Source organism: Lucilia sericata, unplaced genomic scaffold, assembly GCF_015586225.1.
Source record: "Lucilia sericata isolate MDLA Ls3-8-SP2 unplaced genomic scaffold, ASM1558622v1 Contig001223F_arrow, whole genome shotgun sequence".
Taxonomy (NCBI): domain Eukaryota; kingdom Metazoa; phylum Arthropoda; class Insecta; order Diptera; family Calliphoridae; genus Lucilia; species Lucilia sericata.
This window is the reverse complement of record NW_023995183.1, coordinates 53,991-66,591: the sequence shown is the minus strand read 5'-3', so window position 1 is coordinate 66,591 and position 12,601 is coordinate 53,991. Positions and strand designations below refer to the sequence as shown.

The 12,601-nt window shown below is 28.7% G+C and overlaps 1 protein-coding gene across 14 annotated transcripts in view; it reads right to left on the bottom strand.

Annotated features, from left to right (window-relative positions):
* The window catches only part of LOC119610531 (titin-like), a 114,037-nt gene that overhangs the window by 49,201 nt on the left and 52,235 nt on the right, over positions 1 to 12,601 (bottom strand). For 8 of the 14 annotated variants that reach the window (XM_037965784.1, XM_037965780.1, XM_037965779.1 and 5 more), the window contains exon 11: positions 9,723 to 9,797. In XM_037965784.1, coding sequence (XP_037821712.1) covers positions 9,723 to 9,797 — 75 coding nt within the window. Of the gene's footprint in view, positions 1 to 9,722; positions 9,798 to 10,144; positions 10,449 to 12,601 lie in introns of all 14 variants that reach the window. The other 6 variants (XM_037965791.1, XM_037965783.1, XM_037965792.1 and 3 more) reach the window with 1 other exon arrangement.

Genomic DNA, 12,601 nt, shown 5'->3' with positions numbered 1-12,601 from the left:
GAGAAAGAGCGAGTGAGTAAGTGACTGTTTGATTGGAACACTTTGGTGTGCTAAATAGTTTGAGCTGAACGGCAAGGCCGCTGTTTTTGAAATGTGCTCTATTTGGGCAAGATTCAGAACAGACAGACAAGAATATAGTTTTGAACCTGGATTAGAACTGAACTAGAACTGAACTAGAACTGCACTAGAACTGAACTAGAACTGAACTAGAACTGAACTAGAACTGAACTAGAACAGAACTGAACTAGAACTGAACTAGAACTAGAACTGAACTAGAACTAGAACTGAACTAGAACTGCACTAGAACTGAACTAGAACTGAACTAGAACTGAACTAGAACTGAACTAGAACTGAACTAGAACTGAACTAGAACTGAACTAGAACTGAACTAGAACTGAACTAGAACTGAACTAGAACTGAACTAGAACTGAACTAGAACTGAACTAGAACTGAACTAGAACTGAACTAGAACTGAACTAGAACTGAACTAGAACTGAACTAGAACTGAACTAGAACTGAACTAGAACTGAACTAGAACTGAACTAGAACTGAACTAGAACTGAACTAGAACTGAACTAGAACTGAACTAGAACTGAACTAGAACTGAACTGAAAAACTAGAACTGAACTAGAACTGAACTGAACTAGAACTGAACTGAACTAAACTGAACTAGAACTAACTGAACTGAACTAACTAAACTAAATGAACTAGAACTGAACTAGAACTGAACTAGAAGAACTGAACTAGAACTGAACTAGAACTGAACTAGAACTGAACTAGAACTGAACTAGAACTGAACTAGAACTGAACTAGAACTGAACTAGAACTGAACTAGAACTGAACTAGAAACTGAACTAGAACTGAACTAGAACTGAACTAGAACTGAACTAGAACTGAACTAGAACTGAACTAGAACTGAACTAGAACTGAACTAGAACTGAACTAGAACTGAACTAGAACTGAAACTAGAACTGAACTAGAACTGAACTAGAACTGAAACTAGAACTGAACTAGAACTGAACTAGAACTGAACTAACTGAACTAGAACTGACTAGAACTGAACTAGAACTGAACTAGAACTGAACTAGAACTGAACTAGAAACTGAACTAGAACTGAACTACTGAACTAGAACTGAACTAGAACTGAACTAGAACTGAACTAGAACTGAACTAGAACTGAACTAGAACTGAACTAGAACTGAACTAGAACTGAACTAGAACTGAAATAGAACTGAACTAGAACTGAACTAGAACTGAACTGAACTGAACTAGAACTAGAACTGAACTAGAACTGAACTAGAACTGAACTAGAACTGAACTAGAACTGAACTAGAACTGAACTAGAACTGAACTAAAACAGAACTAAAACTGAACAAAACTAGAACTGAAGTAGAACTAGAAACATTTTCTTAAATAGAGAGCATTTCTCAAGGAGATAATGTTGTATGTTTTTGGTTATAAAAATTAAATGTTAAAAAAATAGTATTTGTTTAATTTTTTATCTATAATTAGTGTTTTATTTTCTACAGTTAAAATTATTATTCAAATATCTTAAGTTATTATTCAATTTATTTGTTTAATTAATTTTGGATTTTGTTTAAGGTTTCATTAATATTATTATTATTTTATTTATAAAAAAGGTTTGGTTTATTATTATTATTATTTTAATTATTCTTTTTAATTTCGTTTTTAATCAATAGGTATTCAGTTGTTGTTTGTGAGGTTAAATTTTAATATATATATATATTTTTTTTTGGTTTATTTTACAGTGGTTCTGAATCTTCAATTTGCAAACCTTCTTCAACTATTATAGTACGCTCCTCGACGAATGTTTCCTCTGATTTATTTATGGTTGTTCATTGGTAAAAATAATTTGCATTGGATTAATATGTGGTTTTGTCAAGCAGCCATTAAGCATTTCAAAAAGCATTTGGTTGGTTGGTTTGTTTGATTTTCGAGGGAAAAACAAAATTAAAATAAACAAATTAAATTAGTTTTTAATGTCTTTAAATGTTTATAATACAATGAGTTTTGAAAATTACTAATATAACCTGTTAAGCAAAATGCTTACCAATTTTAATATGAGTAACGGCTTCATTACTTTCATATACATGGGTGGTTTCTACAGTCCTCTATTGTTTTTTATTTTTAACATTGCGATTTATGGCATCGAAATAATTTAATGCTGCAATCTTTTTTTATATAAATTATTAATCTCTATATAGACAAAAGAACACTAACACTAATAACACAAACTGATTTTGATTTTTTTTTGTTTGTTCTTTGCAGAAAAATCAAACACAATAGGATGAGGAAGTTGAAAAAATTGTAAGTTGTTTTCTCTAAAACTTGTATACAACACTTACTATTTTCCGAGGCTTAAGAAATTAACTAAATTCTTCACCGTAATCGAATCTTAACCTGAAGTAACGAACTAGAACTGAAGCTAGAACTGAACTAGAATGAAATAGAACTGACACAACTAGAACTGAACTAGACTGAACTAGAAATAGAACTAAACTAGAACTGAACTAGAAACATGAACTTAGAACTGAAGTAGAAACTAGAACTGAACTAGAACTGAACTAGAACTGAACTAGAACTGAACTAGAACTGAACTAGAACTGAACTAGAACTGAACTAGAACTGAACTAGAACTGAACTAGAACTGAACTAGAACTGAACTAGAACTGAACTAGAACTGAACTAGAACCGAACTAGAACCGAACTAGAACTGAACTAGAACTGAACTAGAACTGAACTAGAACTGAACTAGAACTGAACTAGAACTGAACTAGAACTGAACTAGAACTGAACTAGAACTGAACTAGAACTGAACTAGAACTGAACTAGAACTGAACTAGAACTGAACTAGAACTAGAACTGAACTAGAACTAGAAATGAACTAGAACTAGAACTGAACTAGAACTGAACTAGAACTGCACTAGAACTGAACTAGAACTGAACTAGAACTGAACTAGAACTGAACTAGAACTGAACTAGAACTGAACTAGAACTGAACTAGAACTGAACTAGAACTGAACTAGAACTGAACTAGAACTGAACTAGAACTGAACTAGAACTGAACTAGAACTGAACTAGAACTGAACTAGAACTGAACTAGAACTGAACTAGAACTGAACTAGAACTGAACTAGAACTGAACTAGAACTGAACTAGAACTGAACTAGAACTGAACTAGAACTGAACTAGAACTGAACTAGAACTGAACTAGAACTGAACTGAACTGAACTAGAACTGAACTAGAACTGTACTAGAACTGAACTAGAACTGAACTAAACTGAACTAGAACTGAACTAGAACTGAACTAGAACTGAACTAGAACTGAACTAGAACTGAACTAGAACTGAACTAGAACTGAACTAGAACTGAACTAGAACTGAACTAGAACTGAACTAGAACTGAACTAGAACTGAACTAGAACTGAACTAGAACTGAACTAGAACTGAACTAGAACTGAACTAGAACTGAACTAGAACTGAACTAGAACTGAACTAGAACTGAACTAGAACTGAACTAGAACTGAACTAGAACTGAACTAGAACTGAACTAGAACTGAACTAGAACTGAACTAGAACTGAACTAGAATGAACTAGAAATGAACTAGAACTGAACTAGAACTAAACTAGAACTGAACTAGAACTGAACTAGAACTGAACTAGAACTGAACTAGAACTGAACTAAAACTGAAATAGAACTGAAATAGAACTGAACTAGAACTGAACTAGAACTGAACTAGAACTGAACAATAACTGAACTAGAACTGAACTAGAACTGAACTAGAACTGAACTAGAACTGAACTAGAACTGAACTAGAACTGAACTAGAACTGAACTAGAACTGAACTAGAACTGAACTAGAACTGAACTAGAACTGAACTAGAACTGAACTAGAACTGAACTAGAACTGAACTAGAACTGAACTAGAACTGAACTAGAACTGAACTAGAACTGAACTAGAACTGAACTAGAACTGAACTAGAACTTAACTAGAACTGAAATAGAACTGAACTAGAACTGAACTAGAACTGAACTAGAACTGAACTAGAACTGAACTAGAACTGAACTAGAACTGAACTAGAACTGAACTAGAACTGAACTAGAACTGAACTAGAACTGAACTAGAACTGAACTAGAACTGAACTAGAACTTAACTAGAACTGAAATAGAACTGAACTAGAACTGAACTAGAACTGAACTAGAACTGAACTAGAACTGAACTAGAACTGAACTAGAACTGAACTAGAACTGAACTAGAACTGAACTAGAACTGAACTAGAACTGAACTAGAACTGAACTAGAACTGAACTAGAACTGAACTAGAACTGAACTAGAACTGAACTAGAACTGAACTAGAACTGAACTAGAACTGAACTAGAACTGAACTAGAACTGAACTAGAACTGAACTAAACTAGAACTGTGGTTTAACTGAATTAAAACTAAACTTGAATTCAGCAATTTTCATCAGTTCTCACGCATTAGATCTCAATATTTTGAGGGAAGTCTAGAATCTAGATCTCCTGAAAAACAAACATCATAGCTCTTCTCGTTCTCCGAATTTTTGTGATAACATTGCGAAACTAAATCGTGAAATGTAAACGTAATTTTTAAGAATACGATCCTTTACATAGGACTTTCAAAGAAGTATTGCTTAACCATAGTTCACCAATTCCGGATTCATTTATATATCCTTTAATTAGTTTTTCATATACTTTAAAAATCCCAATAAAACCTTTAAAAATTTCGACCTATATCTTTAAACACTTAACACACAAAACAAAATAAACATAAAACTTGAAAACCGTAACCAAAACGAACACAACTCAAAACTCCAAACCTCTTTTCCGGATATTTTCCAATCCTGAGTTATAAAGTCCTCTCGCACAAACTTTCTGATAACGGTCTCTATTGTAATCTCGCATGTTTCGATCATGCGTATAAAGGCCTTAAAACCAACGGTAGCCGCTAGAATTGACTCATCTTCGGTAGAAGATTCAGTGAGGATTTGACTAATCAATTCCTCATGACCTTCACGCTCCACCAACTGCACCAGTGCCGATTGAGCTTCAGGCTTCTTTAGAGAAATAAAAATATTCTGCTCATACATGTAGATAATTTCGAGTATGGTACAACCGTGGCGTATCAACAGGCCCATGGTGGCCAAGTCGCGTAGAGCCGATTCTCCTATAACACCAAACGATTCCGCCTCTATGGTTTCTAACAGTAGATTGACTTCTTTGTGTTGTCTTATGACTAGTATATCTTCGGCGGTTACCGATTTTTCTGAGATTTTCGAACGTAAAATATTGATGCTTTCACTTATTTCTACTGTGGATGTAATGACTTCCTCCTTTTCTTCGATTATGGTAGTGGTGGCCTTTAATTCCTCATCGGCTATTTTGCGATCTTTGACAAGTATCTCCTCTGATTTTTCACTTTGTTCAACCAAAATGGAAACAGGTTGTCTAACTTTTATTACCTCCATGGTAGTTTCGCAAGCGGCCGCGGGCACTATTTCAATAGTGGTGGTTTCTATTTGTGTTTCTACTTTAGTTTCTTCCTCTTCCTCGGAAGAGGTATAGGCAGTGGGTATTATAACGGGTTTCACTTTTTTCGGTACCTTCTTTTTACCCTTACCCTTGCGTCCCTTAGTAGTGACCTCTGTCTCGGTGGCAGTGGTGGATATATCAAATTTACCTCTTGTCATGGTCATACCTATTTCATTGATTAATTTACAAGTATAATAGCCAATATCTTCGTATGTTATATTCATAATGGTTAAGGAGGCGTCTGATTCTCCCACCTCCATGTGATATTTATCAGATTCCCTAAGCTGTACATTGTTATAATACCATTGTATATCTAGAAACAAGATTTTATATTTAAGTAAACAACTAAACTTTCTATTACTTGGCGAGAAATAGTGAAAGACCCTATGAGTGCTATGATTTCTGAGTCGGGAGGGAAAGGGGATAAAATACCTGGTTTTGGATTGCCGGCAAATTGAATTTTGAATTTCGCTTTTTCACCGGTGGCAGCACGACAATCACGCATTTCATTGACTAATGATGGCGTGCATTTAGCAGCTATAAGCGAGAAAAAAAGATTTTAAGGCAAAAATAAAATAGCATTAGTATTACTGCTTCTAACTACGACTCTAAATTAGGGGCTACCAATCTAACAAATTTATATCATTTGGTTCATAATTTTTATAGCAAAATGCTAGATTTTCGAACCATTTACTTTTAGAGTAAATAATATAAATTTATTTAAATCATAGCCTGAGATCTTTTAATATATATACATAACTATAGCCCCTTACCTATTCTATATTTATATAGGGGGGCGTGGGGCTTTGTATTTTTTTTTATATATAATAATGAATTTTTCTACTTACTTGTTTTAATGATTGTGTTTTGTGTCTGGTTTTTTAATCCGAGTAAAGGAATGTATATTTTTTAGATAAACTTCGGAATTAAATAAATTTTGAATAGAAACTTTGCTTTTATTTAGAAATATTTAAAAATTTTTTAATGATTTTGGGGAAGTGAAAAATGGGAAAAGAATTAAATATCGTTTAAAATTTATAACTTAAGACTTGAAGAGAATATTTTTCAATATTTTCAAATTTCAAATATTTTGAAATTTGACCTATGACCTGAAGTTCATTAAAAGGATAAATAATGTTTAAAAATTCTTACTTAGACCCGGGAAAATATCTAAATATCTGAAATATATTTAAATATTTGACCTTTGACCTCATAAAATCACAATTTTATTAAAGACATCAGTAGGTATACTATTTAGAAATTTAACCTTTGACCTCAAGTTCATTAAAATGTTGAAATACTTTTAAAAAGTATTACTTAGGCCCGGGAAAATATTTTTCTAAAGTTTAATCCCAATTCTTCGATAATTGCAAAACATTTTTTTACATTTTTAAAGAAAAATCTCTAATATATAAAAATTTGACCTTTGATCTCATAACATTTTTACAATTTGATTAAAAGTAATTCTTTACGTGGAACTTATTGATTATTGAATAATATTTTTTAAAGAAATTTTTTTTTTTTAATTTTAAAAATTTGACCTATGAACCCTTCGATATTAAAGGATTAAAAGTTATAAATTATATAAATTAAGACCGGTTAGAATATTATTCTAAATTTTCAACATTTTGTTGGATTTTGAAGAAAAATTTTAAATGTTTATAAATATGACCTTTGACCCCAAGTTTATTTAAAGGTTAAATTGCTATGAAAAGTTATTCCTACAAATTGTAAATATAATTTTCTTGAGTTTTATCTCCAACTAATCAAAAAACTGAACAATTTTCTCTTTTTTTTGGAAAAGTTTTCAAACATTTCAAAATTTGACCTTTGACCTTAAGTTCATAAAATATTAAATTTTGTTGAAAATTTGTTTACTTAAAACTGCTATAAATTTCTTTTAAACTTTTACCAAACTTATTGATAATTGTATAATATTTTGTGGCTTTTTTAAGAACAATTTTAAATATTTAGAAATTTGATCTTTGACCTTAAGTTTATTAAAGTGTAAAATAGCTAGTAAAATTTATAATTCAAATCTAAATTAGTTTATAAAAATTTATTCACAATTTATTTGTAAGCAAAACTATTTGTTGCTTTTTTTTAGAAATATTTTTAATATTTCAAAATTTGACCTTTGACCTTTCAGTTTATAAAATATTAAATTTAGTTGAACATTTTTTACTTAAAATTTTCTAAACTTTTACCAAATTTATTGATAATTTTATAATATTTTGTGGCTTTTTTAAGAACGATTTTAAATATTTAGAAATTTGACCTTTGACCTTAAGTTTATTAAAGGTTAAAATTGCAATTTAAAGTTATAAATTAGATGTATATTACTTCATAAAAATTTCATCTTTATTTATTATTAATCTCAAAAATTTTTTGTTTTTTAAGGAAAATCTCAAATATTTTAAAATTTGACCAAGTTCATGAAATTATTCATTTTGATTAAAATTTAGTTATAAAAAATTTAGCAAGAGAAATATAATTTCTAAAATCTTTTCAGAATTCCAATCCTTCGAAAACCTCAAATATTTTAAAATTTGACCTTTGACCCCAACTTCATGAAATTATTGAATTTGATTAAAATTTATTACTAAGACAAGGGAAATTTTATTTTAAAATCTTTTCAGAATTCCAATCCTTCGAAAATCTCAAATATTTTAAAATTTGACCTTTGACCCCAACTTCATGAAATTATTCAATTAGATTAAAATTTATTACTAAGACAAGGGAAATTTAATTTCTAAAATCTTTTCAAAATTCTCTAAAATATTTCTAATTTTTTAAGGAATATTTTATAATCTTCAAAATTTGAACTTTAACCCTAGAAAAATTATGTTAGAGTTACGATAACCCAATTTGTTAGATACTATAATATTTTTTGTGTAGAAAATTATAAAGTTTTTTTAATTATTAGCTATCGATTTGACTGAAATTTTCAGCAAGATTCCTAAAAGTTTTGATTTAATTCCGAAGTTTAACTAAAGTGATGTTTTTGAACTTAAGAATAGTTTTTGATAAATATTAATTTATTGATCAAGTGAAATTTGTTTGTCTGTTATGTATTAATGATAATTTAACAAAAAAAAGCTTTTTAATTATAAAAATAAATTTTAAAAAAATATATACATACATAAAAATTATATTTACAAGGAAAGAAGTCAGGTTGAAGGTACTAAAACTCCTTTACTTTTTCAATAGGCCAATTTAGAAAAAAAAAAATTATTAAAAAGCGGGGGTTTTTAAAATACTAAACTACCAAAATTGGTCTCTAAAGTTAGTAAATTTTTAGAATAACAAATTCAACCAATTATTTAAAAAAAAAAAGTTAGTAAAAGTTAATAAAAATTTTGAAAAAATTTTAACCAATCTAAAATTCAAACTAAAATTTTTATAAAATCACTAAAAAAACTGAAAAATAAAAAAATTATTAAAAAAATAATATTTGTAATAAATGGCGTATACTTAGGGGGAGGGAATTTTGCTAAAACTTTTAAATTTCAAAATTTTACTCTAAGAAAGCTACAGAGCTTTAGACCTTTTTTCAAAATTACTAAAGGGGGAAACTACAGCTTTATTAAAAGGACAATTGGAAATGGAATACAGGGAGTTGTAGTTACTATACATTATTAAAATAAAATTATTTAGACATGTGTAATTGACAAATATTTTTTACACAAAGAAAATAATTTATTTAAATTTATACAGAAAAATAAAACTGGGACAAATTATTAAAAAAAAGTACACATGGAAAAAAGGTACATTTTTAATTATTTTTTATTTAAATAGAAAAAAAACGAAGACGGTAATAAAAGGACACAAAACGTGTAAATTAAAAAAAAGACACAGAGAGATATAGACAAAGAGAGAGAGTAAGAGAGAGAGAAAAGTCATTTTGTGAAGTATTTAGTTTTATATATTTCTTTTAAATAAATATATAAACAATTAAAAAAAAAAACATATTAAAACACATATACACATATAAAAAAAGGGATACACATTGATTAAGTAATATAAATCAGTTTTAAGAAAGTGTAAAACAAATCTAAACAAATCCGAAACCCTTTATTCTTTATACCACAAAGGGTTAAGGATTTGCTAGATTTGTCATTAATTTATGAAAATTGCTACCAGTAATACATACCTTTAAGAGCCTTTTGCATTTCTTCCATATGAGTCACCCATTCCGGTTTGCGGTAATCCTTAGTACCAACAATGCCTAAAGTAGCGTAATATTATCAAGTATAAAAAAAAGTTTAAGTATTAATAACTTTTTTTAAAGAAAAAAAAAACATTTCTTTAAAATATATATAATTCCTCTTAGACTAAAAATATATAGTCAAGTTTTTCTTAATAGGTGTACAGTGTAAATAAAAAGTGTATATATTTTAGGATTAAGGGATTTATATACAAGGATATAAGGGATAAAAAAGGTTTTAATAAATTTCCTGGCTGTAAAAGCTGTAAATGAAATTATTTTATTATTATTATTATAATTAACTCCATTAAGATCCTGTAAAAATTGAGAAAATTCATCTAAAACATAAACATTTAAACGATAAATACCTTCAACCGAAAACAGAGCTGTTGTCACTGCTACGCCCAATGGATTGTGAGCCTCAAAACTAATTGTACCCACATCATCGGGATAAACGTTATTGATGACCAGCACGGATGTGCCATCTTCGAAATTTTCGATTTGATATTCTTCGGAAGCAAAGATTTCTTCGCCATCGCGTAACCATTTGACTTTTGGTTTCGGTTTGCCGATAACTTTAACTTCCAGTTTCGGTAATTCACCCTCTTTGGGTTCGATTTTTTCAGGTAGTTTTTTAACTATCTTCGGTGGTTGTTCGTCGATCGAGATCGTCTGAAATGAGGTGGGTGTGAAGAAGAAATTATGATTTAATTTTTTTTTAAGTTTTTACGGAATTAAAATTTAGATGTTTCACTAAAAATCCATTATGCTTTTTTGATAAAGCTTTTAAAGTATTTTTTATAGGGTTTTTAATTTAAGAAAAACTTTTTGTAAGGTTTTTAAGAAAAGCTTTTTATAAAGCTTTTTATAAAAGCTTTTAAGAAAAGCTTTTCATTAAGCTTTTAAGAAAAGCTTTTTATATGGTATTAAGGAAAGCACTTCACAAAGCTTTTAAGAAAAGCTTTAAAAAAGGCTTTTAGGAAAAGATTAATATTATTTAAATACTTTATAAAAATATTTAAATAATATTAATCTTTTCATAAAGCTTTTAAGAAAAGCTTATCATAAAGCTCTTAAGAAAAACTTTTCACAAAACTATTAAGAAAAGCTTTACATAAAGCTCTTAAGATTTTTATAAAGTATTTAAGTAAATCTTTTTATAAAGCTTTAAGGATATACAGTTGCGTTCAAAATAATAGGAGTGAAAATTTCAAAAAATTTAAATATAAATTTTTTTGTGAAAGATTTAGATTTTAAATTAAATATTTTTATAATTTATTTATTTAACTTGTTCTCTAATTTTTATAATCATTATTTTAAATATTTAAGAAATTTATTTAAAAAAATATATAATTTTTTAAATTTATATACAAAATCTGTTGTTCAAAATAATAGGAGTATTCATTTTAAGTTAAAATATTTTTAAAATAAAAACAAAAAAGAAAGGACTTTCATCTAAAATATTATTAATTAGTGTGTAGCAATACAACATCAGCTATTTTTGTCAAGTTTTTATTTAGAATTTGGGTATCTGAGTCTCCAGAACTTAATGTCTTTCCGACAACGGCTTTGAGGAGCTTGATGACGCATATCGTGGACGATTATCCACAAATATGCTGTAATTTATTGGGAAAGACGTTATACGCAAGGTTTTTTAACGATTTGTTTTACAATCAGTAAGTCGACAACCATATCATTGCCTACTTCCTATGGAACGTGCTTCCACCATTTTGGAATCAATCATGTTTTCATAAGACTACATCGCCATTTTATCAACTTTGTTTGTTGGGAATATGAGAACATATCTTGGGGTAATATGTTTACCTACAACCTTTGGTCTACGATTCCATTCTACAATTTATTAGGTCATACCCTTTTTGTCAAGACCCGTCTTGAATCATTCCTGTTATACTACTTCTTTGAAAGTTGGTTATAGCTTAATATTTTTCGATTAATGGACTTCCAATATATTTTCTGAATTCATTTAGATTTAAAAACACAATTTGTTGTCGTATTCTTGCTTTAAAAATTCATCCATGTATGAAACCACCTCTAAATGTGGTACTTGGCAATCTTTATGGATTTGACTATATGCTTTATGGTCTGAAATTAAATGTTTTCAAAAAAATTTTGTTTGAAAATTTATCTGAACTAATTGAATATTGATCACGATGTTTTATAACTACAATTTGGCTTAATTTCAATATTTTAGGACGCCCTAATGAGATTAATTTTAAAACCTTGCCGTTAGCGCTTATCATTTTTGCATAAAATGTTTAGTTTTTATGAGAGATTTTAAAAAATTTTACTTCTTAAAGTATTCAAATAATCTTTTAATGAAATTAGCTTGAGATATTTTATTTTTCTTTTCGCGATATTTTCATAATTTCCAAGATATTTAAACAGATTTCCCCTTTCGTAAATTCTGACACTTTTTTCATGATTTTAAATGAAATAATCGTGAACTGTGTTTAAAATTGCTTAAATTTATTCAAATACAAGAATTTTATACTATATTTTTAATATTTACTACGAATGATGAAAATTAGTCTAACTTAGGTTAGAGAATATACCGTACTCCTATTTTTTTGAACAGTCGTAATCTGATATGGATTCCGAAAAAAGTAAATAACAAAAGAACTAATGAAGATATATAAAAAATTTCATTTGTTTTTTATTTTAAACACCTAACAAACAAATATCGTGAAAAAATATTGGATTTCCGTAAATGTTTCTTTTTAAAAATAACCTGCACAATTATTTTGAAGTCTCACTCCTATTTTTTTGAACACAGCTGTACATATGTACTTTTTATAAAGCTTAAA